The sequence below is a fragment of the Ambystoma mexicanum genome, chromosome 2q (genome assembly GCF_040938575.1).
Source record: "Ambystoma mexicanum isolate Mex_15411 chromosome 2q, UKY_AmexF1_1, whole genome shotgun sequence".
Classification (NCBI taxonomy): Eukaryota; Metazoa; Chordata; class Amphibia; order Caudata; family Ambystomatidae; genus Ambystoma; species Ambystoma mexicanum.
Window position 1 is genome coordinate 703,169,232 of NC_090924.1, and position 25,987 is coordinate 703,195,218.

At 46.3% G+C, this 25,987-nt stretch overlaps 1 protein-coding gene across 7 annotated transcripts in view; it reads right to left on the reverse strand.

Moving 5' to 3' along the window:
* KMT2C (lysine methyltransferase 2C) overlaps nt 1-25,987 on the reverse strand; it is a 2,745,351-nt gene that overhangs the window by 1,547,468 nt on the left and 1,171,896 nt on the right. For all 7 annotated transcript variants that reach the window (XM_069647923.1, XM_069647922.1, XM_069647921.1 and 4 more), the window contains 3 exons: nt 23,466-23,585; nt 23,135-23,253; nt 7,158-7,344 (listed from right to left, as the gene is read on the reverse strand). In XM_069647923.1, the coding sequence (XP_069504024.1) occupies nt 7,158-7,344; nt 23,135-23,253; nt 23,466-23,585 (426 nt within the window). The remainder of the gene's footprint in view (nt 1-7,157; nt 7,345-23,134; nt 23,254-23,465; nt 23,586-25,987) is intronic.

A 25,987-nucleotide genomic window follows, 5' to 3' on the forward strand; every position in this document is an offset into this window, starting at 1 on the left:
GGGCTCAGAGCCTGAGGACATTTAAATTGAATGAATTTGGTAGCCTCTGGTTCGTTTTCCAGTGAATTCAAAGTGAGGCCTTCTTCATAGATACCTTCTTTATTGAACCATAGATATTTCTTTACAGCCTCTGAAGCTAATTGGATTACAGCACGATAATTGTTGTCCGTGGCTAATGACACTCTCAGAATGTCTGCCGATTTAAACATCCGTAGTTGAGGGATGCGATTGAATAGTGCCAAAATGAAGGCCCGATTAATCCGGTTCGTACCAAGTAGATCGCTTTTCCCCTCAAATCCTAATAGATGGTGCTTTTCTGGGATGATTTGTTCATTATTGTCAGATGACTGGTCAAATGATTTTGGGAGAGGATCAGAGGCAATTTCACTGGAAGGAACATGGTGAGAGATCATAGATGGATCTTGATGAAAAGTTACATTGGAAGAATTAAATTTCAGTGGTCTTTCATTAAGTTCCTTCCTAAGGATATCTAAAATTTCATGATGGGATAGCATGGTAGTAGCTCGAGGATCAAAGTTGCAGTTACCTGTTAAAAGGCCCTGCTTCGAGGTGCAGTTCTGGGCATGAGATGGAAGTATGGTACATTGTGGCTGACCGTTAGGAGGCAGAATAGAAGGTTCCATAACAGGTTGGAGAGCCAACAATGTTACCTTTCCTAGTCCGTTACCGGACATCACAGAGCTAGTTCTACTGGGGAGATCAATATTGTCGTGCAAGGTAGGACAATAATTAAAATCATTGCACATATGAGAGAGTGCTGGTAATGTCGCCTTATTACTGCTAGATTGTAAATCAGTCGAAGGTGCAGGTGCTAGATGCACAGATGGTGAACCGGAGGTATTTGGAGCATTGTCCCGAGCCTTGACATCGTTCATTGGATTGCTAGTGGTGACATTTCCGTTAGTTCCAGAGAATGAAGTACATACTTCACTATATGTTCTAGAAGTGGAATTAGTTGGACAATCAACAAGTACGATTTCATCATGCCGAGTGGTGCGATTTCTCCCACAGACCGGAAAGTAGGTGGCCAGGTTAGATTTAGCTCCTACTAATGGTGATGATATTTGTCCTTTGAGCACTGAGTTAGTTGGTATTACATTATTATTTTTCGTTTTACGTTTTAAGGTGGATATTTCAGTAGAGTCAATTTGCTGTTTTTCAACTCGATTAGTATCAGGAGTGGTCAATCTAGCAACATCAGTTGTGGGTATTGTGGTGGGTAGCCCAGTCGTCTCACAAGAATGAGCTACAACATAACTAGCAGACATATCTGATGTTATAAGTGGAAATAGGACATCTTGGCTTTCTTTCGAAAGTTGATTAAGGTCAATATGATCCTCATCTATTAGTGTTTCGACAGAGATCTTAATATTCGAATCAGTTGCAGGATTTGGTTCTTTTATGTCGGTATTCTTCTTTCTTTTAGCATTTCTTTTGACAGCTCTTTGGTGAAGTTTCTTAGCTCTCCGTGACATGAAACCAGTATCATTACCACTGGAAGCAGGGACCGGAGGTTCAGATTGCATATGTTCGAGAGCTGTCAGAAGAACAGAAGGGCTGTCAGAACCATTCAAAGAGGTTGGAACTACAGATGAATATAGAGCCATGAGAGTATTCATTTTCTCTATGGCAGATTTCAGGTCGCAGGAAGAATTGTGACATTTGCACAAGGCAGAATCTATTGGTGTTTGCACGGGCGTAGCAGGCGGAACGAGAGTCAAGTCCAGGCAGCACTGAATGCTTTTATTTTTCATAGGTGAATTAATAACAGGTGGATGGGTCGTGGGGCATACATTGTGGAGATTTTTAAGCGTTTCGGCTGCAACAATGAAGCCTTCGATCCGATCCATCTTTGAGGTTAACAGTGATTGCGTTGACTTGATCTCCCTCAGTGCAAGATGGGTCAAATCATGACCTTTATCCAATAACCAAGTGCTATTCAGAGGTAACAGAACAGATATGCAGCTGGGGGAATGATCGAGAGGGGCACAGGGGTTGGGTACAGCTGTACCGGGTGGCAGGTAGGAGAGGGGCAGGCGGCATCTAGCGAGTCAGGTGGTGTGAGGGGCCACGTGATGACCTAGGAGTTGAGGAGGGGAGATTCCTTGAAGAGGTGGGTCTTGAAGTGGGAAACCTTGGGTGGTGGCAGCCTCCCAGTAGGAACTGCATCTAAGCAGGCATGCCAGAAGACAAAGGGCTGTAGGGTTTCAGACTCCTCCCTCGTTTCCTGTCTTCACAGACACTATGGAGCCTTGGCGGGATTCCCGCCAAAGACAAAAGTCAAACCAGGGCCTCCCCCAACCAGGTTGATAGAAGGACCAAGAAAGGACACAAACAAATGTCAAAAAAAGAAGGTGGCCACCATTTTGGGTCAATGGTAACTCTTCTGTCCACTACCGCAACTGTGAACACAGGCTGGGTAGGAAAAATGCGCAAAAATTGGTAGAACACATGCACTGCCACCAACCATTCTGGTATGCTTGTCACTAACAGAAATGATACAGGAGCAGCGAGAAAGAGGATACAAGGTAAACCCTCAGCACTCCACGTAGGGTGGTGTGAGCTGATCATACAAAAGGAAAAGCTAAGAAGGATACAAAATATCCCTCTATACTCGAGAACAGTACTTAATGAAATCAAAAGAATATGAAAAGGATGCTCCAAAGGGCTCCCAGCAACATTGCATAAAAGGTGTTGCGTGCTGCAAAAGTGAACGGCAGATGCCTTAAAAAGTATTGATGATAGCAAGACTCAAGTAAAAACAGAATGAACAAGGGTTGCAGTGTCAGAACACAATTAATGAATGTGGGGAAAAAGGCTCCACTCCTTCAGGAGAACAAGAGAAATAACCAAGAGTCCAGCAAAAAGTGCTGGGAAGGGGGTAGGCGGGGGTCTCACAGGTAGGGGGGGCTTTTCCATGAAAATGAAAGAGCTCCCTACAGGCTGAAGCACTGTTAGGTAAGATTTCCACAGAGCTGGTAAATCTTCCTTTCCTGGTTCAACTCCAGAACTTTGCTTTTCTAGTGGGATATTTTTCATGAATACCTCAGTGAGTGGGAACCTTTTTCCACACTCACCTAATCTTTAACTCTTTTTATGGGTGTCATTTTTAAGACTCTCCATAGTGTCTTTTTAAAGTCATCATGTCTAACAACTTATTGGCAATAAGTGCCTGTTGTTGCTGGGTTGCCCTAGGGACTCCTCATTTAACTTTCTTGTGCTAACCTTAAGTGAACTACAGTTCCCAAGGGTAGAAAGGATTTTTGGATCCCTTTTTCATTTTATTCTGTGAAACAAGCACACCCCACCTTATGTGGAGTGCTGGGGAGATACAATGTATCACCTTTCACATTAAAACTGTAACAATTCTGTTAGTGACAAACTTACCTTTAATGGCTGGTGGCAGTGATACCTTTTACTAATTTGGTGCACCTTCTTTTTCTGCCATTTTAGTGTTTCTGGTCATTTCTTGTTCTTTCCCCTGACATCCAGGGTGGGAAATTCCTTTGAGTTTTGTCTTTGGCGGGAGTCCCCTGGACACCCCTGCCCAGGCTCCATTCAGTCTGTAAGCACAGGAAGTGGGGGAGGAGTCCAAAACTCCCTCATCTTACGCCTTCCTTCAACTGCGACAAATCCCAGTGGGGGGCTGGCTGTCCTGATTGGACAACCAGACGCCCCTTTCTTGTAAAATGAGGGGAGAGAATGCAGAGGTTGTGCTGTACTTCCTGATAAATACTGGAAACCTGGAAGCTGAAGTCATGTCGACCACTGGAACAGAAAACCAAAGAGAATGACAAAGGAAAAGCGGCGGCAATGATTTCCAGCGACCGGAGAGCATGCTTTGTAACCGGAGCCTGCTGCAGCCTTTCCTTCCAATCGACCCGGGGTCTCCAAAAACGACGACCCGAACCCAGAGCCTGGTGAGACCCACTAGACTCAAGACCACCTGCATTTTGAGCCATCCCATGGGTTGCTGCGACCTTGCGTTCTTGCAATATCCCAATACCCAGGGACCTCCAGCCGCTGTGTGGTGCACAGTCTTCCGAATTCCGAAGCTCGCTGAAACTTCGCGGGCATCCTGGTGTATCTCCAGAGACACGAATCGAGTCCGAAAAGTCCCCTCACAAGAGTGCTGGACCTTTTAAACGACGAGAATTCAACCGCAATTTTCTGTCTTCTGTGCTCCTTGAAAAAGCGCCAAATTTGCAGACCTATATGGGAAATCTTGCCTAGAGCCTTCTTCATCGATCCCTGCTGCAAAGTCCCTTCTGAAGTCTTGTGTTCAGTCTCCAGGACAGGGAATCCACTGACTGGGTATTTGTCTGCAGTACCTGAAGTTCACCTACTGCAATCTCTTCATTGCTGAGGTACTGTGTTGGCTTGGGTATATACTTGCCTTAAGCCTGTTGGGATTTCTGTGTAGTCCTGGGGTGTTTTCGGTGATTGGGAGGTCCCTCATCCAGTGCACCCAGTCCCACTGCTACAATCCTGCTGGGGTGTCTTCTGTGAAGCCCATGGACCCTCTTCTAAGCCTAGAAGTAAAGTACTCACCTATTTGCCAGTTTTCCTAAGGAAACTCTGACTTTTGCTACTAAAGAACTTATTCTAACACTGCCTGTTGTGGTCACTAGTACTAGTGACCCCCCTTCTGCCACCGAATACACTCATGCTCCAAAAATAAGGGAAAGACTTTGTAGGGATTGGGACTTCTGCCTAGAAAATAAATCAATTGTTTTACTTACTTGTAAAGAGTTGGTGGGTAACTAATTCCAAGAGTGAACGGTTACAAAAGTTATTACTGATCTTGAATGTGTGATGCACTATTCTTAAAAGTATGGTTAGCATCTTTTCTTCCTTAGCCACTGTTTTGCCAGTCTAATAGAAAGTAGATGTGAAGGTATTTTACTCTCCTGTGATTAGGTTGTGCCTCTTTACAAAAGTAATGTGTTGGTTTCACCAGATTATTCCTGAAGGGTAATTGTATGAGTGTCCCCCAACTGTTGGTATCATCAGGTTAGTCATGTTAGGATAACTGTATGAGTGTCCCCCCAACTGGGTCTTGCTTCCCCTGACTTGCTGCTAGCCTGTCTTACTACATTAGGTTGTTGTCTACCTAGAATAACTATTCAGTAAAGTATGACATTGGGTTTTACTTTCCCCTTCAGTGTGAAGTTCAAGTGTGTGGGTTTTACTTACCTTGTGTTAGCTGCGTGCCATCCAAAACAAGTTACCAGAGTTATTGCTTACCTCAATCTGGGGTTCCCAGATTTCCAAAGCATCTGTAATTTTATATTACTTCATTAGGATTCTACTGCACCTAGAATAAGTGTTTCACTATTCACCAAAAAAAAGTATATTGTCCAGTTGACTGTTTATGTGATTTGTTCCAAGAGTCACGGTACAATTTGAAGGGCCTACTGCCCTTGTATTACCAAAAGTAATCTGAAAGTAACCATTGGTCTTTTACTCCCAAAGAATAGGCTTGACCTATACTAAATGTGCATAACAAGGTTTTGACTTCCCTAGAACTACTGTTAGGTGTTCCAAATAAGGTTTATACTTGGGTCTGTGTACTTTCAAGTATAGTGTTGTGTTTTATATTGTGATTTCATATAATGTGTTATTACTTACTGAACCCCTAGATTTATCTGGGCCTACTTGTATTTAAATAAATCCTTTATTTTTACAATACATAGTGTTTCAGTGTTGCTTTGGATCATTTGTATTACAATTTTCACTTGTACTGTGTCTACTGCCCTCTCTCCCTCCTACGATAAGCCTGGCTGCTCTGCCTACACTGCCATGTACTCAGGTGGTACAGTCTTATACTAAGAGTGGAGACTTGTACTGCCTCAGTTGAATGGTTTTAAAGAAGTGGGTATCACTTCAGAAAAACTGTCCAAACAAGCAGCAATGAGGGTCTTTCAGAGATCAGGCAGAGGAGCAGGGCTTCAAATGGCCAGTGACTGGATGGTTGCTAGTCCACTGCAGAATTTGTCTTCGGGTCATCAGCAGGCTGCACTTCTTCAAAGGAATCAGGGCTCCAAAGTTGATCTGCAGAATGGCTGCAAAAGTCTCCCGCTTACCAAGAATTGGAGTTGGAAGAAAGTGCAAGCCCACCGATGGAAAGGATCTGGCAAATTGAAACAGACAGTATTTGTGCAATTAGGGACAACTACTGGTTTCACATCTGCCCGCAGCAGACTCTCTGGCACACAGGGATGTGAACTGGGAACAGACAGTACCAGCTCCCTCCCTTTGACGAGCGCGTGCACACACAAACCTGTGAAGGCAGCTGCCCTCCCGGACAAGTACATTAGGGTGATTGCCCCCTTCAGTAGCCATTTGTGGTAAACGCAAAAGTGCATGAGTAAAATAAAATAAAAAAGGTCAGCATGTAAAAGTTGCACTGCACGGCACAGTGCTGTGGGCAATTACCAAAAAAGAATTGCAAAAAGAAACTAAGTTCTTAGTACTGATAGTCTGAGGGACTAGTCAGTTTCCCCATAACAATTAGAGAAAGGGAAGTGATGCTGAAGGCTTTACTTCCTTCCAAAAGGTCAGTGCAGGTTAAAACATCAACACAAAGGGTATCCCATTGAAATCAATGGCAGGAAAGGTGCTAAAGAGAATATCTTTGCTAACAGTGACAAAAGGAGGGTTTCACTAGGTGCCTTCCTCCTTCTGATATGTGGGCGTAACCAATCTACAGTCCTGCATGGCTGTCTTACACACACTACACTTCAGAAGCATCACTGGAACTCCCAAGTGCCTGGACCATCCTCAGAAGGAACATGGTTGTGGCTTGACCTTTTGTCAAGCTTTCCAAATCCTATTTGTACTATGTGTGAATGAGACGGTAAACGCAAATTGTATTTGAAAAAGTACTATGTAATAACAGAAGAAAAAAGATCATATATTTTGAGGCATCCCACATCAAGACACAAAGCTCATATCAGTAAGGCTATTAGACCCAAATGGTAGTTATGACATTGAACACCCAATATATATTACAGAAAAGTATTGTAATGCTAAATTAGCCATACATTGATACACATATATATCAAGCTTTACAATTAAACATTGAAAAGTAATAAAGTAAAAATTGAGAAATTCAAGAAGCTTACTCTTCATACCTTGTAATCTATGCTTAAGTGGAACTAGCGACGAAACAGAGCCAAGACGTGTGTCAGATGATATATCCAGAACTTTCATGCTGAAATTGGTTTTACCCAAAACCGGAGGAGGGCATTCTGATGAATTATTTAGCCTCTTCTTTTTTTGCCGACTTGTAGCCAAGAGGTTTTTGCCAAAAAATGCTTCCTACATGAAACAAATTAAAAAAGTGATTATGCACCGGCTTTTTCCTTTGCGGTGTGTTGTAAAGGCAACCTGCAGTAAAACAGAGGACACAGATAAATTTAAGATGATACAGATTCACGACCTAGACTACATGCATGTTAGGAACCAATAGAAAGGACAAGTGTGGTGCTGGAAATGCATTGGTGGGACAGGGCCTCCCTGTCCTTGTTCTGTAGTCCTTTTTCGTGTGTGTTCTGCGTTATTTTCTGCACAGGAGTCCATGTTGGACTCCTGGCAGTGCAGCTGTTCCTCTTTTTCATTTGGTGTACAGGCCCTTGGGATACCCTTATGGCACCCATGGGTGGGGGTACAACCCTGTACACCTAGCGTATGCTTTTGGGCAACTGTGTGTGGCCCACAGACCAGGGTATGGGCTGGTGGCAGCTCCATGCTGAATTTGACAGGTGCTCTGAGTATTTTGGGATACCCATGCCCTGCCATTGGAATCAGTTGATACCTGATAGAAGACAAGATCGCCCCTGTAGCCTCTTGCTTTCTATTGCCCATTACCTTGTTTTTCCCAAAGTCCTGGGAAGCCCTGACTGTCCCTTCCCCCTGACTGGCTGGTGGGTGCAAGTTCCATATATGGTATTGTGGGGGAATCCAGGCCAGACTGGCTGGAGCCTTCCCAGTGACTGTATGTTGTGGGCACACCCTTGGGGTGGGGCCTGGGTGAACTGGAGTGTGTGACCAATATGCACATCTTGTTATGGGTGTCTAGTGTCTGGTATGTGACACAAAGACTGAGAGAGCCCTGCCCGAAACTGGTATGAATGCAGTATGGAGTGCTGAATGGCTGGGTACTTATCCCAATACACATTCCTTGTTTTGAGTGTCTGAGAGGGAGGACAATGGCCTAAATGCACTGTGGGCCCGATTGGCTGGCTGCCTGCTGATTGCCCTTCTGAGTGATTGGTTGCCCGAGTGTGACCCAGCAGAGTGAATGAGAGAGAGAACAGGGGAGAGAACAGTATATCTGGGGTACTCTCACTGCTAGAAATCGTTCAGAAGCTGAAGTCGAAACTGATGCTTACTCTCAAAGCCTAGCCTGAAGAAGGTGGTTGACTGCTGTTACCTTCACCGCAATCCGAAAGCTGACAAAACTGATCCAAGAGATGACCTGACTAGGAGACCTCTTCCCGAGCTACGAGGGACCATCGTGCACTGCTAACCTTCGTCGAAGCGCCCTGGAAGCCAGCCTTTGAGAGCCGGTCAACTGGAGACTGGGACCGCCGAGGAGAACGAAGAGAAGCACCAGACATTCCATCCACCATCGTCGACCACGGTTCGCAGGTTTGCTATAACCACTGGAGGCCAGTCGAAGCCGTGTTTCCCAGAAGTGGGAACCGCTTGACGCTGAGCCGCCGAAGACCGGAGCCGCAACGCTCCATTAAGACACTTTGAATTCAAGGACGCTCTCGCCAGCACCGCCAACCGCTTTGTCTCGCCAAAGAATGTCAAGGCCACCGATGAGCCGAGGAGCATCCGCCAGTGAGTTTCCCGAAACCCAAAGACCACAGAGACACCGGACGAGCCGACGCCCTTACCGGGCCAAAGTTCTTCAGTGACGCTTTGCGGCAGCGAACTACTGCCGTCGAGGTCCACCGCACGCCTTCTCTTCGTAGGACATCCACGGCAAATATTTGACAAGCACCGCCAGGACCGAAGCTGCTGCCTCAATGCCTTTGTTCACCAGTTCATCGAGGGATCTCGATGATCCGTGGCTCCTGCATTAAAGGGAGCCGCTCAAGAAGGATCCGTCGACGACCCAATGTCGAACTCTGCTATTCCAGGTATATTGGGGTGGTAGAACCATTTTAGAGGGAAATAAGACTCCTATAAACAATATATGGACTGGGTTTGTGTTATATCTTTATTTTACAGGTTGCCCCTGTGGGGGGATCCTGGTACAGAACTGTGGCTGGTGGTAGGGGCCCAGTATTCTCCCTATTGTTTTAACCAACCCTCTTTCCTTCTATGTCTATTGTTGGTTCACTATATTAACTGATTTGTATGACATTTGAACTGAGTACAATTGATGCATTTTAATGGAATCAAAGAGTAATAGAGGTACCACATAGAAACTGTATATATTTACCATTTTAGATTATCCTGAGCACAAAGTGTGTTATTTTGATTGTGTACATAATTTGAGCCCATTTATATAAATGTTAAACGTTAAGGGTATTTGTACCGCGCACCATCACCAACGGAATTGGTCCCCAGGCGCTCTGGCGGATCTGTAAACAATAAGGTGGGATCGGTTAGTATGGTGAAGAGGGAGTAGGATAGTGAGGAGTGGTCTGTTGGCAGCTTCAACTCGGTATACACTGGGTGCTGAGCTTTGGTGCGGGTATCGGATCAGTGTCAGTCCGCGTGTGCTGTTGCTCCGGCTTATGTGGTGTTGTAGTGTTGTGAAGTGCGTGCGGTTTGTTGTGCGAGAGATGGTTGCGTGAGTTTTATGAGTGAGATAAGTATGCAAAGATTGAGCTTATATTGGTTACTGGGTTACCCGTCCTTTAACATGCTAACATTCATAGTTCTGTCCAAGTGTGGCACTTGTTGGCCTTCACAATCCCGTCTAGATGCGGCGCAGGCCAATGCTTAGAATTCTACCCATGTGTGGTCATGCCAACATTGACAGTCCCATCTAGATGCGTTGCAGGTTAGTGTTTAGAAATAGGTCTAGGTGTGGGCATGCAAACATTCACAACTCCATCTGGAGGCTACGCAGGCTGGTGTTCACAATTCTAAGTGTGGCACATGCTAGCATTCAAAGGACTGTGTTTTCACAAACCGTGTGTGGACATTCCTTTGTGGGTGCTTGAGGACTACACTGTACTTAAGAACCAGCTTGCATCACCTCCTGAGAGCTTAAGCCTTGATTGCTCACCCATAGCTACCGCATAGAGATTCTTGGCTGGGGTGCCCTGTGCTTCCGCTCTGCCATATACAGAGCCCCCTCCAGTCTTTACAATATGGACTTTTTTTGTTGTTGCAAGATTTCAGCTAAGAAAGTTCGGTTACATTTGCCATGAAGCCTGTACTTGCTTGTTCAGGGGCTATATTTCTGTGTAGGTAAAACATTTTGTGGAGGTGGTTTTCTGCATAAATGTGGAGCAGGGTAGGGTAGCAGAGATCCTCCAAAGCAGATCTGGAAGAAGGGAAACGGTACAAATATTGAAGAGATGTGTGTAATGTCCTATTATCCTGATGTTAAAAGATTGGCAGTGGTTGACAAGACCAGCTAAAGCCCATAAACACTTGTGTGGTTATTCTGTGTCCCATAGTCCATTGTGTTAAGTGTTTGTGACAGATAAAACATGTGTTTCATGTAGCAAACTCGCTAGCGTTTACAAAAACAACTAATTGCAACTCTTGATTTCATTATATTCGCTTTATCTTTGCCTCCCTTAGACAACTCACTATCTGTTGTAATAAATGCAGCAGATCACTTATTCATGCATTTCACCATCTCAAGGTCCTTCCACCTTCTGGCTCTCATTACAAGCAGTACATTCAAACCAGATTATCTGGTTCTCCATCTGGATTAAATCAGGTCCTCCTTTAAAATACTAGCTCCACAAAGCTTTGTCACCACTGGAAAGGAGTCTGCAGATTTAAATATGGCATAGGCAAATACCTTTGAAACCCACTATTCGGCCCAATTGTTCACTGCATCTTGCCTCTGCCACCAATCTTGGTAGCCCTGCTGAAAAGAAAGCAGGCGACTACCATGCGAAAATCTATCAATGGCCTAAGTGCTGCTATCTCTCTTCTCCTTGCTTCCCACAGAGAATCTCTCAACTAAATCCATTCACTACAAAACCTAACTTCATTTCTGCTCACATCCTCAGCAACTCTATTCCATCCTCCATTCTGCCCCCAATCCATGCTCCAAGTCTTTCTCCCGGATGACTGATTCTAGTGATTTTGGATGAAAAATAAAGGCCAGGCAAACTCACTGCTTGTGTCTTTGCTTTCTTTCTCCTTTCCCTCACCCCACACTTCTCCCAGGCCCACTTTGGCCGCCTCTCCTCCTCCTCCTTTCTGACAACACCTGGCGATGTTTCTAGACAAGTCTGATCTATGAAAGTGTCGTCCAAACAGGTGCTACCCTGCTCCTCCACAACTATCAAGTACCACATTTCCACCCTCGCACCAGCCTTGGCTAATTTCTGTAATTATTCTTTCGCCAGTGGATTTTTCCCCTCGCTCCTCAAGCACTCCCTTGTGCACCCCCTCCTAAAAAAAGCCTTCTGCCGATCCCACCTGTCTGGCAAACTATGGCCCAATTTCTATCACTCCTTTTCTGGGCAAACTCCTAGAAAAGCTGCCTATCCCCCCAGCTAACTATACACACTGAATCGCTTGCTAGTTTCCATGACCATCAGTCTGGCTTCAGAGTAGCCAGAACACCCATGAAACTCTGCTCTCCAATCTTGATTCCAGCTCTCCCCCTCTGTCCTCGACCTTTCCCTGCTTTTGATAAGGTCAATCACACCACCCTCATCAATCAATTTAGTGAGAACCTCGGCATCACTGATCAGGCCCTGCCGTGGCTGACCTCCTTCCTCCTGGACCGACTCTCCCAGGTCCAACTTGGGTCCTTTCGCTCCACCACCTCTCTCTCCACATGTGGTGTCCCCCAGGGCTCTTTCATCTCACCCTGGCTTCTGTGGCCCACCAAATCTCTACCTTCTCTTGTAACTTTCAGTGTTATGCAGATGACACTCCGCTCTCTTTCATGCTTCCCTCAGCCTCCTCTCCGTCCTCGCTCATTCCAGATTGTCTATCCGCGATTCAGGATTGGTGCACCAGTAAGACAGATCCCTCTCATTGGAACCCGTGCTCCTGCTTCCCCTCTCCCTCTTGCCGCCATCCCTGGGCCCTCTTCCCTTGCCTTCCTGTGAGGCAAAAAACCCTGGTGTCATCTTCAACTCCACTCTCTCCTCACATCACAGACCTTGCCAAGAAGGCCCACTTCCAGCTGCACCTCCTCAGATGTATTCTACCTTTACTCACCTTCCCCAGAAGCTAAGTCTCCAGAGGCCTGGTTCTCTCAAGCTGGACTACTGCAACAACCTCCCTCTCAAGCCCTACTCTTTGCCCCCAGAAACTAATCCAGAACAGGACTGCAAGACTTGCCCTTGGTCTCAAGCCCAGGGACTGCATCTCTGCTGCCCTGAAATCTCTCCACTGGCTCCCGATGGCGGCAAGTATCAAGTTCAAGACCCTCTGCATAGTCCACAAGGCTTTGAGGCCAGGGCCCTCACTAAATCCAACGCTCTCTGCCTAAATACCTTCCTTCTAGATCCCTTCGCTCAGCTACCTCTAATTATGAGGGTCAGACGCTTCTCAGAGTAGAGAGTGGGGTGTAGATCTCTCCCCTCTGCAACGCCTCCTTCCCCCTCTCAAACTTGAGTTGTACCACCTGAAGTTCCGGACGCGGCTCAAGGCCATCCTTTTCGCCTCTGCCTTCTCTCTCTCGCTTCCATGCTAACTTATCCATTGAGGCGCTGAATGGTTGCTTGGTACCCTCAGTCTCACTGGGTTCCAGGATCCTCCATGACCAGTCTTCCTTGATCTGCCTCACGACCTACAGCGCACTTAGGGGCTGTAAATGTAACCCCTACAACTCCCCTGCCTCCGTGCACTTAAACAGAGCCGCGCTGTCCTTCCTGCACTTACTCAGAGCCATGCTGGCCTGATCGCACTTCCCCTTACCTTTCCCCTGCACGTCCTCCCTCTCTCTTACCCCTGCACTTCTCCTTGTCGCACTTGCACAATCCCAATGTCACATGTCCTAGTAGGACAGTTTGTCTGTTCTCCCCTCTCTCCCCTCCCTTGTGTTGTGGCACCTAGAAACACTTGTGTACAGGCATGTTATAAATATATCACTGTAAAAAAATATATATATATTACCCACCTCCTACCTTTCTTCTAAACACCTTCATCCTTAAATTTCTTACCTCTTGCCACATGAAGAATTAGCACCTCTGTTCCAAGCTGCCAATCATGTAATACTAGTCAGTCACAGTTCTCGCACACCATCAATTTCTGTGTTATTCAACCATTTGATGGCCACTTGGACCACACTTCACCTGCTTCAATACAACTGCCCTAGCCATTTTTTTTAAATTTTTTAAAAAAAAAATGTAAATGCAAAAAATAATTCTGCTGGTCTAAACAACCAAGCCAATTATTTTCCTTTCTCCAAGTTTCTGGAACATGTGGTGTCCAACCGGTTCATATATCTGGAAAATATTGTGTGCTACCGTGCTCCGATCAGAGTTTGAGTTCCCTGAACAATGCTCAAGACTTAAAGCTCCCCTTCATCCCACTTCACATCTCTGCCCCATTTTTAATGTTTACATGGATGGACTCCTTTCTCCCTGAGCACTCTTTTCCCAATCTCTAAAATGAATTATCGCCGCCCTTCACGTCGGAGATAAGGGAAGATAAGTCCACGGTCCCCTATAGTACACACTGTACACTGCTTTCATCCGTTAACTGTTCAGGCTACTTTGGATGCTACAACGAATCCAGGGAATTTGTCCTTTCTCCTCAAAGGGGGAGGAGCGTCCTCCAGTGAGACTAGGGAGGTGAGCCTGCTACGCAAAACCATCCCCTAGGGCTTTGTGCAGGCAGGACCTCTCTGGCAGGGGCTCATCCTTTAAGCTGTAATCTCTGGACCAGTGGGACTACATCTCTCAAAGACATTTCATATAAAGAATCATTCCCTTACCTTGGGGAGCGCTGATGTGAAGCCGTCAGCTGAAAGGACGACGTGAAGAGGACGCGAACGCACGGAACCAATGCTGCCTGGAGGCAGGAAAAGGCGAGTATGTCGTGGGTGGCGAGACCACACAACGCTGGAAGGCACAGGGGCTTACCCAGCTCTCTGTCCAAGAGCCAAACCACTGCAAGCCTGGTGGAAGACGTGCGTGCTGGGGAGCAGGTCCTTGCTGGTGGAAGCACAGGCGGAGAGTCCCAAGGAGAAAGATACCGCTACTGACGGAGCATATACCCCTCTTTGCAGACAAGACTGCGTCACAGCAGGTAAGTGTGTGTAAATCAGAGAGGAAGGAGGGTGGTACAACTCCACAGCAACCCGTGAAAGTTCAGAACTTCATAATCCATGGGACCACTGAAGATACCTGCCAGAGTCAGAGAAGGGGAAACAATATCCCATGCATCTAGTAAGATCCCCAAACAACCTTGTATAAGGCACAGATTGCGTGGGGGAGCCAGAAAGATGTACCAAAGAAGTGATTGTCAGTCAGGCGAAAAAACCCGAGGAATGGAAACCCAAATCCCCTTATGTAAAAAGGGACTGATAGAAACCGGATTCCAAGAAAAAAAGCCCCAAAGCGGGGGAACACGAATAATATACACCAAAGCTGGGTGCGAGTCACCTCAAGCAGTCGAGAAAACCCAAATAAGGAGAATACATAACCCCTCTGCTAAAGGGTTACCAACCGAAGACAAACGAAGAGAAATACCTCAAAAGGGTGGGCAAGGAAAATATACACAAGAGCTTGGTGTACGTATACCCGGGAAGAGGATCCCAAGGGAAGATCCTACACTGGGCTATCAAAACTACCCATAGAAATAGACCAGCTGTTAAGATTAGGACGAAGTGCATTGACAAGAATTGCCAATGATATACTTAAGGGACCTGCGAGTTGCCCCAATCACTTGAGTCAGAAGAGGAATCGGTCATGGGGGCTAACTGTACTTTTGTATAAGACTTTTGTATTGAACACTTATTGGGAGGGTGGCAAGAAACCCCAAAGATTTGGGGAACCTGAGAAGGACATTGCAAAACACATAGAAAGGGAGTCACACACCACCCAGCCAAGGCAGAAATTAGGTTTGAGACACAACATTCAGTTGTATAATGCGTCCTGAAGATCGCTTTTAGAATTTACTTTCCTAGACAGGGACACACTCACGTAGCAATAGGGCCAATTGAGGGATTGTCCTTGTAAAGAAAGGATTCTGTGTCCAACATGATCAGCTGCCCAAGTCCTACCTTCCCTTCATCACAACCATGAACATTTTGTGGTAACGAAACTCTCAAAATCTCCACTATAAAAATGATCCGTTTGCATCTCCAACTGTTTACGATCCATCACTGGATAGCTCCTCCCACTCCAATGCTTCATTCTTCGAAAATAGGAGTTATCTACTTCCCAACTCCACTAGGCTAACAATCTGTGGATGCTGTTTGCCAACAACCTCAAACTTCTGCAATGTATCACTTCAATGGCTACGCAGCCAGGCCAGTCGATCTGAACAGACAAGCTATTACGGCAGTTATTGTAAAAACCTCTATTGAAGGATTTACAACCACTGACCTTAGTGGGGCTAACACACCGACAAGAAAGGGAAGCCAAAACCATCTTAAAGGCAAGTAACGGTGACACAGTGACAAGGTTTACCCGTCGGGTAGGGAAAGAAGGCCGAAGCAAAGTTACAATTAGTCCATACAATTATCTCTAGAAAATACACATTGATATACTGAAAAAATATATTTGTATTGTGTCATAGATATGGATCTCTAGCAACTCAAATAAGTGCTTAGCACCCAATATACACCGATATGACTAAGCTGTGGAAAACAGCAAAACATCAATTTCTTCTCTTTTTTTTATAAAATTAATGATTTTGTTAACCAGAGATATCCCCATAGACTTTTTTCATGGAGCCGCGCAGTACCAGTGTATCTGTAAAGCTATTCTCGCTAATTTGTTGGTGCACATAATACACACTACGTTACAAAAACAGTAAGGAACAAGTTACTTGCCTGTAACTGTTCTCCAGCATGGGTCTGGCATGGATTCACATGCTCATGAATATTCCCCGTCATCAGGCTGGGAATCCTCGGTAAAGAAAAAATCAGTTTGTTTTGTTTCTGAACTGTCTTTCTGCTAACAATCACTGGTCTCTGGGTCATACTGCCCCCAGCCAATGACTGCCCTCTACCTAAGCCCCTCCCCTCTGGCAGATTTGGTAGCACCTAAAGTGGCAGTAGGACCAAGTGAAGAGCCGCAGAGGGGTAGGCGGGAGGGTTCGAATGTGAATCCACGCCACACCCATGCTGGAGAACAGTAACTTGTTCCTTCTCCTGCATGGGGTCTGGCATGGATTCACATGCTCATGAATAAAGAATACATAGCAGTAGACACATGCACAACCACGGAAGGTGGCAAGGCTCAACATTAAGCATCTCAACATTAAGCAACTGTTACCTCCTCACCAGGCTCACCTTCAAGCAAACAGGTTGTGCAGCACTGCTTAGCCGACTCTGGACTCCTCCGTGGAATCCCGGTTGACGCAGTAGAATTTCATGAAGGTGTACATCATCCTCCACGTGGCAGCTCTGCAGATGTCCAGCAGGGGCACACCAGACAGGAACGCCGTAGTTGCAACGATCGCTCTGGTCGAATGGGCTCTTGGACGGCCAGGCAACGGTCAGTTTGCCAACCAGTGACAATGGGTGATGTAGCCCCAGAGCCACCTGGAAATGGAAGCCTTATAGAGCCTTCCCTTGGTTCACAGGACCAAAGTTCACAAACTGCTGTGATGTCTTCCGAAAACTCTTAGTGCAGTCCACGTAGAAATTCAGCGCTCTAGCCACATCCAGCGAGTGCAAAGTCCTCTGAGCCAGCGATGAAGGCGACGGGAAGAAAACTGGTAACACCAAGGGCTTGTTGAGATGGAAGTCCGAAGGCTTACAGGAGAGGGCCTGGATCTCACCCACTCGTCGTGCAGAGGTGATGCCATAAGAAAGGCAGTCTTCCACAATAGGAATTTCAGCGGCGCCGAATGCAGAGGCTTGAACGGAGGACCCATGAGCCTAGTCAGCACAACATTGAGCTCCCACGCCGGGGCTGGAGCCTTCATCGGCGGGAACGAACGGAAAAGTCCTTTCATGAACTCCTTGACCAGGCAGTGCGACCACAGCGACAACCGCCCTGGAGTTCTAGTGTAGCGGGAGATAGCTGCCAGATGAATCTTGATGGAGGCATGTGCCAGCCCCGCCTTGGCCAGCGACAGCAAGTACAGCAGCACTTGAGGGGCCATAATCCGTAGAGGGTTTATCTTCTGTGCACGGCACCAGACGGTGAACCTCTTCCATTTATATCTGTAGCACTTAAGAGTAGAAGAAGCTCTGGCCTTGGCAAGTACCTCCTTGCAGTCCGCCGGGATCTCATATCCTCCAAACTCCAGCGCTGCACGAGCCAGGCCTGCAAGTTCAGCGACCCTGGGTCATTGTGCAGAATCGCACCTCCTTCCCCTGCGAGCAGATCTGCGTCCGTTGGAAGCCTGACTGGAGGGGATGGTGAGAATTTGGGGTTCCTTCCTTTCCAGATGGTCCGGGTACCGTATTTGTATCGGCCACGCTGGTGCGACGAGGATCATCCTGCACCGGGACCGTCTGAGTTGACTGATGAGTCGCAGTTTCAATGGCAACTGTGGGAACGCATAGAGGAACAGGGCGTACCTGGGGAAGGAGAATGCATCCCCCCATGCTTCCCGACTGGGGAAACCTGCTGGCGAACCACCGACACTTGGTGTTCATGGCCGTCGCAAATAGGTTCATCTGGGGAGTGCCACATCATTGAAACAGTAGGTCCACCTGATCCTGCCGGAGCTCCCACTCATGGCAAGAGCGCAGGTCCCTGCTGAGTGAGTCGGCAACAGTGTTCTTCACTCCTGCCAGATGAAAGGGTACCAGGAACATCCTCTGTGCGATGGCCCAGTGCCATAGATCCTGCACATCCTTGTAGAGGGCCGGGGATCTGGTGCCCCCCTGCTTCCGGATGTAGAACATTGTGGTTGTGTTGTCGGTGAAGACCCGCACCACCTTGCCCTTGAGGAACGGAAGGAATGATTTTAGGGCCCAAAACACAGCCCGAAGCTCCAGGACGTTGATGTGTAACGACTTCTCCAGGTGGCAGCTGATGGGCCGGGTTACGGCCCTCATCATCCTGAGACTCCGACAGTATCCTCGTTGACGCCCTCGTCGTAGGGCGTGACTCTCGTCTCCATCACCATCATCTTCCTGGATGGTCTGGAGGTACACAAGCTCATCCTCCTCAGCAGAGGAGATTTCCGTGCCCAGGAGGACCTCAACGCCTCCCCCCTTTCTTCAGGGGACAGTCTCAGGGAGATGATCAGCGTCCTCTTCTCCAGGGTCTTCTCAATGGGCTTAAGTGAAGTCTCCCTCCTGGGAGAAAAGGACACCCTTGCCTTTGGAGGGCCACCCTGCGGGTCCGCCCCTGCAGCCTTCGAAAGGGACGCAACCACCACCCCGATGGAGGGCGGCACCTTCATCTGGTGCACCTAGGCCATCACGGTCAGGCCGGGCCCTTTGTCCTGCTTGGCCTTCGCGGTTACTCCAGTCACCTTTTCCTTGGCCTTCTCCTTAGGGGTCGAGTCCACGCTCCCCCTTGGCCATATCCGCCGTGGGTAGGCCAGACGCGTACCCTGTTTAGTCTTCTCCCTGGGCGCCTACGCGGCCAGCTTCAGCTTGCCCAGGTGATCCCACTTCCTCCTGGATGAAGATCCAGAGCGTTGACTGGAGACTGATGCAGCCGGAGATGTCAAACGCACCCTGTCCGTCGAGGAGCCCGCTGCAGTGGCGCTCCCGACTGTAGCAGACTTGCGGTGCTTGGCCTCAAAGGACTTAGAAGCCCGCTCAGCTTTCCTGGATCCGGGAGAGGCATGCTCCTGGGAACCACCTGGTGCAGATGACTTGGCCTGCAGCCACTCTTCCAGCCGTTTACGCGATCCTTCAACATGCGTTTCGAGAGTTCACTGCAAAACGCACAATCCTCCTTATGCGTTGGCTACAGACATTGGTAATGCTCATCGTCCATGTGAATATTCCACAAACCGCAGTCGGAACAGAGCTTGAAAAAGGAAGGGGAATCCTTCTCGTCCGACATGATCCATGTAGTGTAGGCCTGAAGAATCTTCTGGAAGCTTCCACAAAGAAATTTGACGAAATCTGACCTCGAGGGGCGCTGAAGAATGCGAAAAACTTGTCGCTGTTAAATCGGAAAGATGATCGATGGAGCATACTGGCTCGATTGACCGAAAAATATATAACTGTTCCAAAAAGCAAAAAATTTGCAGTAAAAGCTCGAGAGCTAAGCACAAGGACTCCCAACACTTGAACGTGCAGTAAAAATCTGAAGATGGCTGCTTGAGGAGGGGCTTAGGTAGAGGGCAGTCATTGGCTGGGAACAGTATGACCCAGAGCTCAGTGATTGGTTATTAGGAGAAAGACAGATCAGAAATGAAACTCAAACTGATTTTTTCTTTTACGGATGATTCCCAGCCTGAAGACGGGGAATATTCATGAGCATGAGAATCTATTCCAGACCCCATGCTGGAGAAGGAAGGGCTACACAGCAGGCTCTCCGGTCGCTGGAAATCGTTTCAAGCCGCAAATTCCTCATCTTCCTCTTCAGTTTTGGTTTCAGCGGTCGACTATCTCTTCAGCTTCCAGGTTCAGACTTTTATGCAGTAAGCCAGCCAATCAAACAGCCTTGCAACATTCAAACTTGAGGGGGAGAGGGGGGCGGTTTGGCAAAACTTTCTGGACAGTCAGCCTCCCAGTTTGAACTGGAATCACTGAAGATAAAAACATTACACAAAGGAATTTCCTGCCCTGGATGTCAGGGGAAGGGAAAGGACAAGGAACACTAATATGCTAAGAAAACAAGACAGGGGCCGTTTTGGTAAAATGATCACCCATGGGTGCCTTTGCCCATGGTAAAGGTGCACCGAATTAATAAAAAGGTTCACTGTCACCAGCCATCCATAAGTTTGTCCCTGTAACAAACATTACATTTAAAATGAGAAAGGGAATACTCAGTCTCTCCCCAGCACTCCACATAAGGTGGGGGTTGCTGGTCTCACCTAAGAAAATGTAAAAGGGATCCAAGAATCACTTCTAACCTTGGGAACTGTAGTTCTCACAAGGTTAGCCAGAGAAAGTCAAAAGGGGAGCCCCTTGTGCAACCCAGCAACAATAAGCACTTATTGCCTAAAAGTAATGACACCCATAAAACGAGTAAAACAATCTGAGTGTGGAAAAAGGTTTCCAGTCACAGAGCTATAAGGAAAAGTAATCCATTACTAAAGCAAAAAGTTCTGGGGTTGACACAGGTCAAGAAGATTAATCATTACTATGAAAATCTTATCCAACAAACACTCAGTTTATCCAAGATCCGGACTGGGAGGTCACTCAGGTCCACCAATATTAAGGGTCTGGCACCATTCAAACTGGCAGTGGCTATTCCATTATGGATAGCCACTTGCCATGACATCTGCCCAGCAAAAAACAAACACCTGGATGTGTACTGGAACCAAACAGTCGCAGACCCCACATCCGGGCACTCGCACAACCGCCTCTCTGCCTGCGAACCTAGCAGCTTTTTCCACGAAAGGGCATCAATATATGGCATTTCCTGACTTGAGAAGGAAGGAAAGAGGCCAAAAAATACTATGAGTAAGGGAAAAGCCAAAACCTTTGCGGCACAGACATCTTAAGTTGCTATTCCTTTGTGGTAATTCTAATGGTGCAAAAGTAAAAATTATTTTTCAGAGTTCAAAAATATCTGCTGCCACAAGCTCATCCATTGTAAAAGTAACAAGCTATTATAGAAACAGTTATAAGGATACAAAGCATCCTAACCGCACTTTCCTTAAGGGTGATGTATGCAATTGCAATAGAAGAAATTCACAGAGAGACTCTCATTAGTGATATCCTTATGGACTAATCAGTTTCCCCATAACAATAAGCAAAAGTAACAGCAAAGTAAAGCAGGCGGCTTTACTTGGATCCAAAAAGTCAGTTCAGAAGTTCAAAGAAAGCAAAAAGAAAAGGTGTCCCACAGACATCTAAGGGAGGAAAGCAGCAAAAAGCAAATCTTTTACAGAACCATGTAAACCTATGGAGGATATGGAGAGGAGTCGGGGGAGGTGGGGGAGGAGGGTTGTGTTGGGGACGAACGGACAGATATGTTAACTTACCCCTCTTACTCTGAATTCTCCAGAGACCACTTCAGAGATTCCCGATTCCATTGGGGACACATACTTCTGTGCTTGGTTCAGTTGACGCAGACCGATGCGTCGCTGATGCAGAGGTTGTTTTCAGGCATGGGAGTTAGTCTAATCTGTCGCTGTACAGAACTGTCCAGCTGAACACCAATTTAACGAAAGAAAAATACTTTTGTAGAGGAGGTAACCTCAGGAGACCGCCAGGGAGCCAAGACAACAAGCTGGATCGAAGAACCCATGATAAGGTTGCAACAGGTGATCTTCGTTTGGCGAACAAAAGTGCAGGCCCTGCACAACTTCCGTTTGCACTAAAGGAAAAAAATGAACTTGCAGGCATCCTGCAGCACAAGTTGAACACCCTCCAAGTTCCAAGGATGCACTCGGAATGGCGATGATTGCAGCAAGGAAGCCCAGGACAGAGCTGGACAGTCCATGGGGTGATACAGAACACTTCAAAGGTCTCAGCAGACAGATCCTCAGGCAGGGGGGTCAACAATGGTTTCTCCCATCGGTCCAGGGGACAAAGAACTGGTGTGGGCCTTCTTGATATTGGACAGAGGAGCAGGGTTTCACCAGGACATGTTTGGAGGCGATGCAGATCGGCTGCATCTTCATAGGGGTCTTGGCTACAAGGATGATCCCTCAATTGGCTGTCCCCGTTTTATCCAAGATTTAGATTGGAAGTGTCACAGGTACACCAAAGGTAAGGGGCTGCACCATTCAAACTATCAGTGGCTATCCAATCGTGGTTATCCACTGACCACACATTCTTTCTAGCAAGAGACACCATGTGACCTGGAGAGCCCACACACAGAGCCCACTTTGCCCTGGAATGCAGCAGCTTTCTGCAGGAAAGGGAATTCTATGTATGGACATTTCAGACCCAGGAGGACAGGAAGAAGACCAAAGGACAACATGGCCAACAGACAAGCGCAACTCTTGTGACACAGTCATTTTAGAGTTTATGGTACTCTTTATGGCATTATGCGGTAAAATGCAAAAGTGCATGGTTAACAAAATATAGAAAAAAAACACTCACCAGCTCATTCTGTACACATTGCATTTGTAAACACAAAGTTACAAAAGAAAAGGTTATAAGGAAACAAAGTATCCCAACCGCACGTCACTAAGTTGGTGTGCAGCTTTAAAAATATGGTCGCCAAGAGGATAAGCAGGTGAGTTGACATGTATGGCTCCCAAGTCTCCAACGTAAAAAGGGAAGAGGCTACAAAATACCACAAGATGATCTATTAATGGCTGCCTCTGTCCTCGTCACATTCTATGCTGTCAGTCACAATCCAGATAGTCTACGGGCTATAGGTTAGAGGCAACATTGCTTCCACAGTTCACATCTCAGTGTTCTGGCTGGTTGCTCAGATCTGCAGCAAATTAGCTGCAGTACTTGGTTACCATGCAAGATTCTGTTCTGGACGTACTGGGATCTCTGGCAAAATCAGGAACAAGACAGAATGAGAATGCAGCAAATGCAGAGCTTCCAGACCAATTTGCTATTTTAGCTGGACACTACGCATGCAATGTTCAAAATAGATGTAATACTCAATTTAACAGCCAATACCCACATTTCTTTTTGTGGTAAACAGTTAACACGCATGTATACATTACACTCAAAACTGCCTGGACTCAAGGAAGTTCATTCTATAATTATTACCTGCAAATAGTTTGGGAATGTTTCTTCTAGTTTATTTTTCTTTTTCCTGTAACGCTTCTTAATTTTCTCGGTACTGTCAGATTCATCAATGGGAGCGTCTGGTAGCAGTTCACTCCAACCTTAAACATATATGTAGAAACCAAAGCACCAATATGTTAAATGGAAACAATGCAATTGTTGTATACATGTAAATGTTGCTAAAAACAGCTCTGAGATTTACCAAGTATTTAAAAGAAACTGTATATGAACACAGTTTCCTAGATGTGGTGTAAAATACTTGCTAGGCAGCGTTTGTGGAATATATGAACTCATAACAACAACATGACATTACCATCATCCAGGCCAAGTCGCTGCTCAGAAACGGAACCAGAAGAATCTTTTCTAGACAATGACCGCTTTGCTTTCCCTTGACCGGTACGGCTTCTTTGGCGAACCATGAATCCACCGATACCTAAACGGGAAAGGAACCCCAAATTCAGTATTTACACTACTTTTTAGCTCAGTTTAAAAAAAAAAAAAAGGTACATATTTAAAGACATGCATAAACGCACAATCTGTGAGAAATCGTGCAACTACTCCGATGCAAGAGGTTTTTGGAATTGCCGGTCTGGTCCCTTGTCTCTGATCAGTAGTGGACTCAAAGTGTGACAAATGTAACCATAACAGAATGGATATACTATATGCCACAAACTTAAATATTCTGCAGACTGGTGTGAATTAGCTTTTGTTCACAAGCAAGCACACTTTAAACCATATCACTTACTATCACAGGCTGTCCTGATGGAGAGGTATGATGGAACCTGAGCAGTACTGTTTACGTATATCTCTAATACTTGTATTAAAGGAAATTTTAGGAGCTACCACTGTCAGTGTTCCAAGTGGTCAACAGAGTGAATGAGCAAGGGCTTTTCACACTACACTTTGTCTTAAATACTATCTGGGTACCTTAGGTTACGCAGCAACTCAGATTAAGCCATCACAGGCTAGGTATGTAGGTGTAATTAACAACATTTAGAAATAGACAATTAATTGCTTTAAAAAACAAATATATAAAATACTTTAGTAGTCCCAACCAAGTAAAGTTAAAATGAATACTATATACTACACAAATTGATATCTACACATATAGACAGTAGCATTCCCAAAGGTAGACTACAGAACAAGTTACTTGTTACAACTTGCTACCTTAACTATGCCTTGAACCTGCATTTCTTGTACATTTCCTGCTCTTCTGTAAATTTCTATACATTTTTGGATTTACATTGCATTTTCTTCTTGTATTATTTACTGTCTTTGTATATTATTGTAACTATGTAACTAAGTAAAGCACCCAGATACCCTTAGGTTTGGTGCGCTATATAAGCAAACACACACAAACACACAAACACACACAAACACACACAAACACAAACAAACACAAACACAAACACAAACACACACAAACACACAAACACACACAAACAAACACAAACAAAAACCTGTAACTGTTGTTCTCCAGGGGTGTTAGGGATAATTCTCATCTATGGCTAATTTCCCTCACCTAGGAAGTCCCCCAGCAGCTTTGCTGGACTTCTGGAGTTGTTTCCACTTGGTAAGAGTGAGAGCTTTTTCCCCACTCTTACCTGTGTTTTGCTATGTGTTTCTACCTGTTTTTGTGATTGTGGACTCTGAAGTACACCACTTCAGTAGCCCCCTTCTTTTTGTGTGTCACAGCACCTTCAGTGCCGTGGCACAGGGTTGTCTTTGAGACTTCCCTCAACTCCATTTCTGAGGCGACTACCGTCCCCCAGAAAAGGGTAAACCATTACCATTAACTTTAATTAGTCAATCTACCACAGATCCAGTACACCCCATCTTCCATGGAGTACTGGAAAGGGTTAATTCGTATCCCTTTTTATCTGTACCTCCTAGAGCATTGTTTCGCTCTTTCAACATTTAGACTTGGGTGGTGGCAGTGGTATCTACCCTTACTTTCTACCGCGATTATATTAGATAAACGTGGTACTGTTCTTGGCTATTGTATTAGCCTCGAACATAAACCAGCTTGACCAAATCGTCTTTCTTTTGGCTCCAGTTGGGTTTATTCGCCATTTCTTTTTGTTAGTCCTACTTTGCGCAGCAAACTAGGTTCGCCTTCTTTGTTCACTGTCTTTTGGCGGGCTTCTGCTCAGAAGCCCTCCTCAAGGCGCCTGGGTGTCTAGGTGGGCTGAATGTGAGGGAGGGGTGTAGTCACCCCCTGCACAGGGTATCCTAGGAAACCCAAGTCGCGCTTTGTCAATATTTGGCCAGGGTATTTGTCCAGGCTGGACAACCCCCCTGCTGAGTGATTGACAGCCAGGCTGTGTGAATGGGGGTTTTTCGCATAAAAGGCAGGTCTCTTGGGCTAGAAGTCAGAGTCGCCACTGGAACGACAAGGAACCGAAGAGAAGCGGAGAGAACGACGGCTGCTGCAACTACCCCGTCCCAGTGAAGCCCTGCTGCTGTCCTGAGCTATCTTCCCTTCAACGACTCAGAGAAGATCCAGTCCGGAGTCTTCTTCCCTTGAGCTTGATGGGGATAACCAGCTCATCTTCCACAGCCAGAGGATCCTCTTCCTTGGTCGAAATCACTGCACACTGCTGTAGTGGTCCAGATAGCCACCTGAAGAGCCTCTCCTGTTTTTAAGAAGCGCACCTTTTATTCCTCGTCGCTGCTGCCGGCTTCATCCCTGTGTGGTGCAGACACCCTTCAGACGTCCTCCATCACAACGAAGCTCCAGGAATCGTGGGTCTGCGGGAAACCAACAGTAACAACTGCCAGGGCACCAGCTGCACCATTGGAACAAGGTACTGTGTTCTACTTGAGGAAACTGGG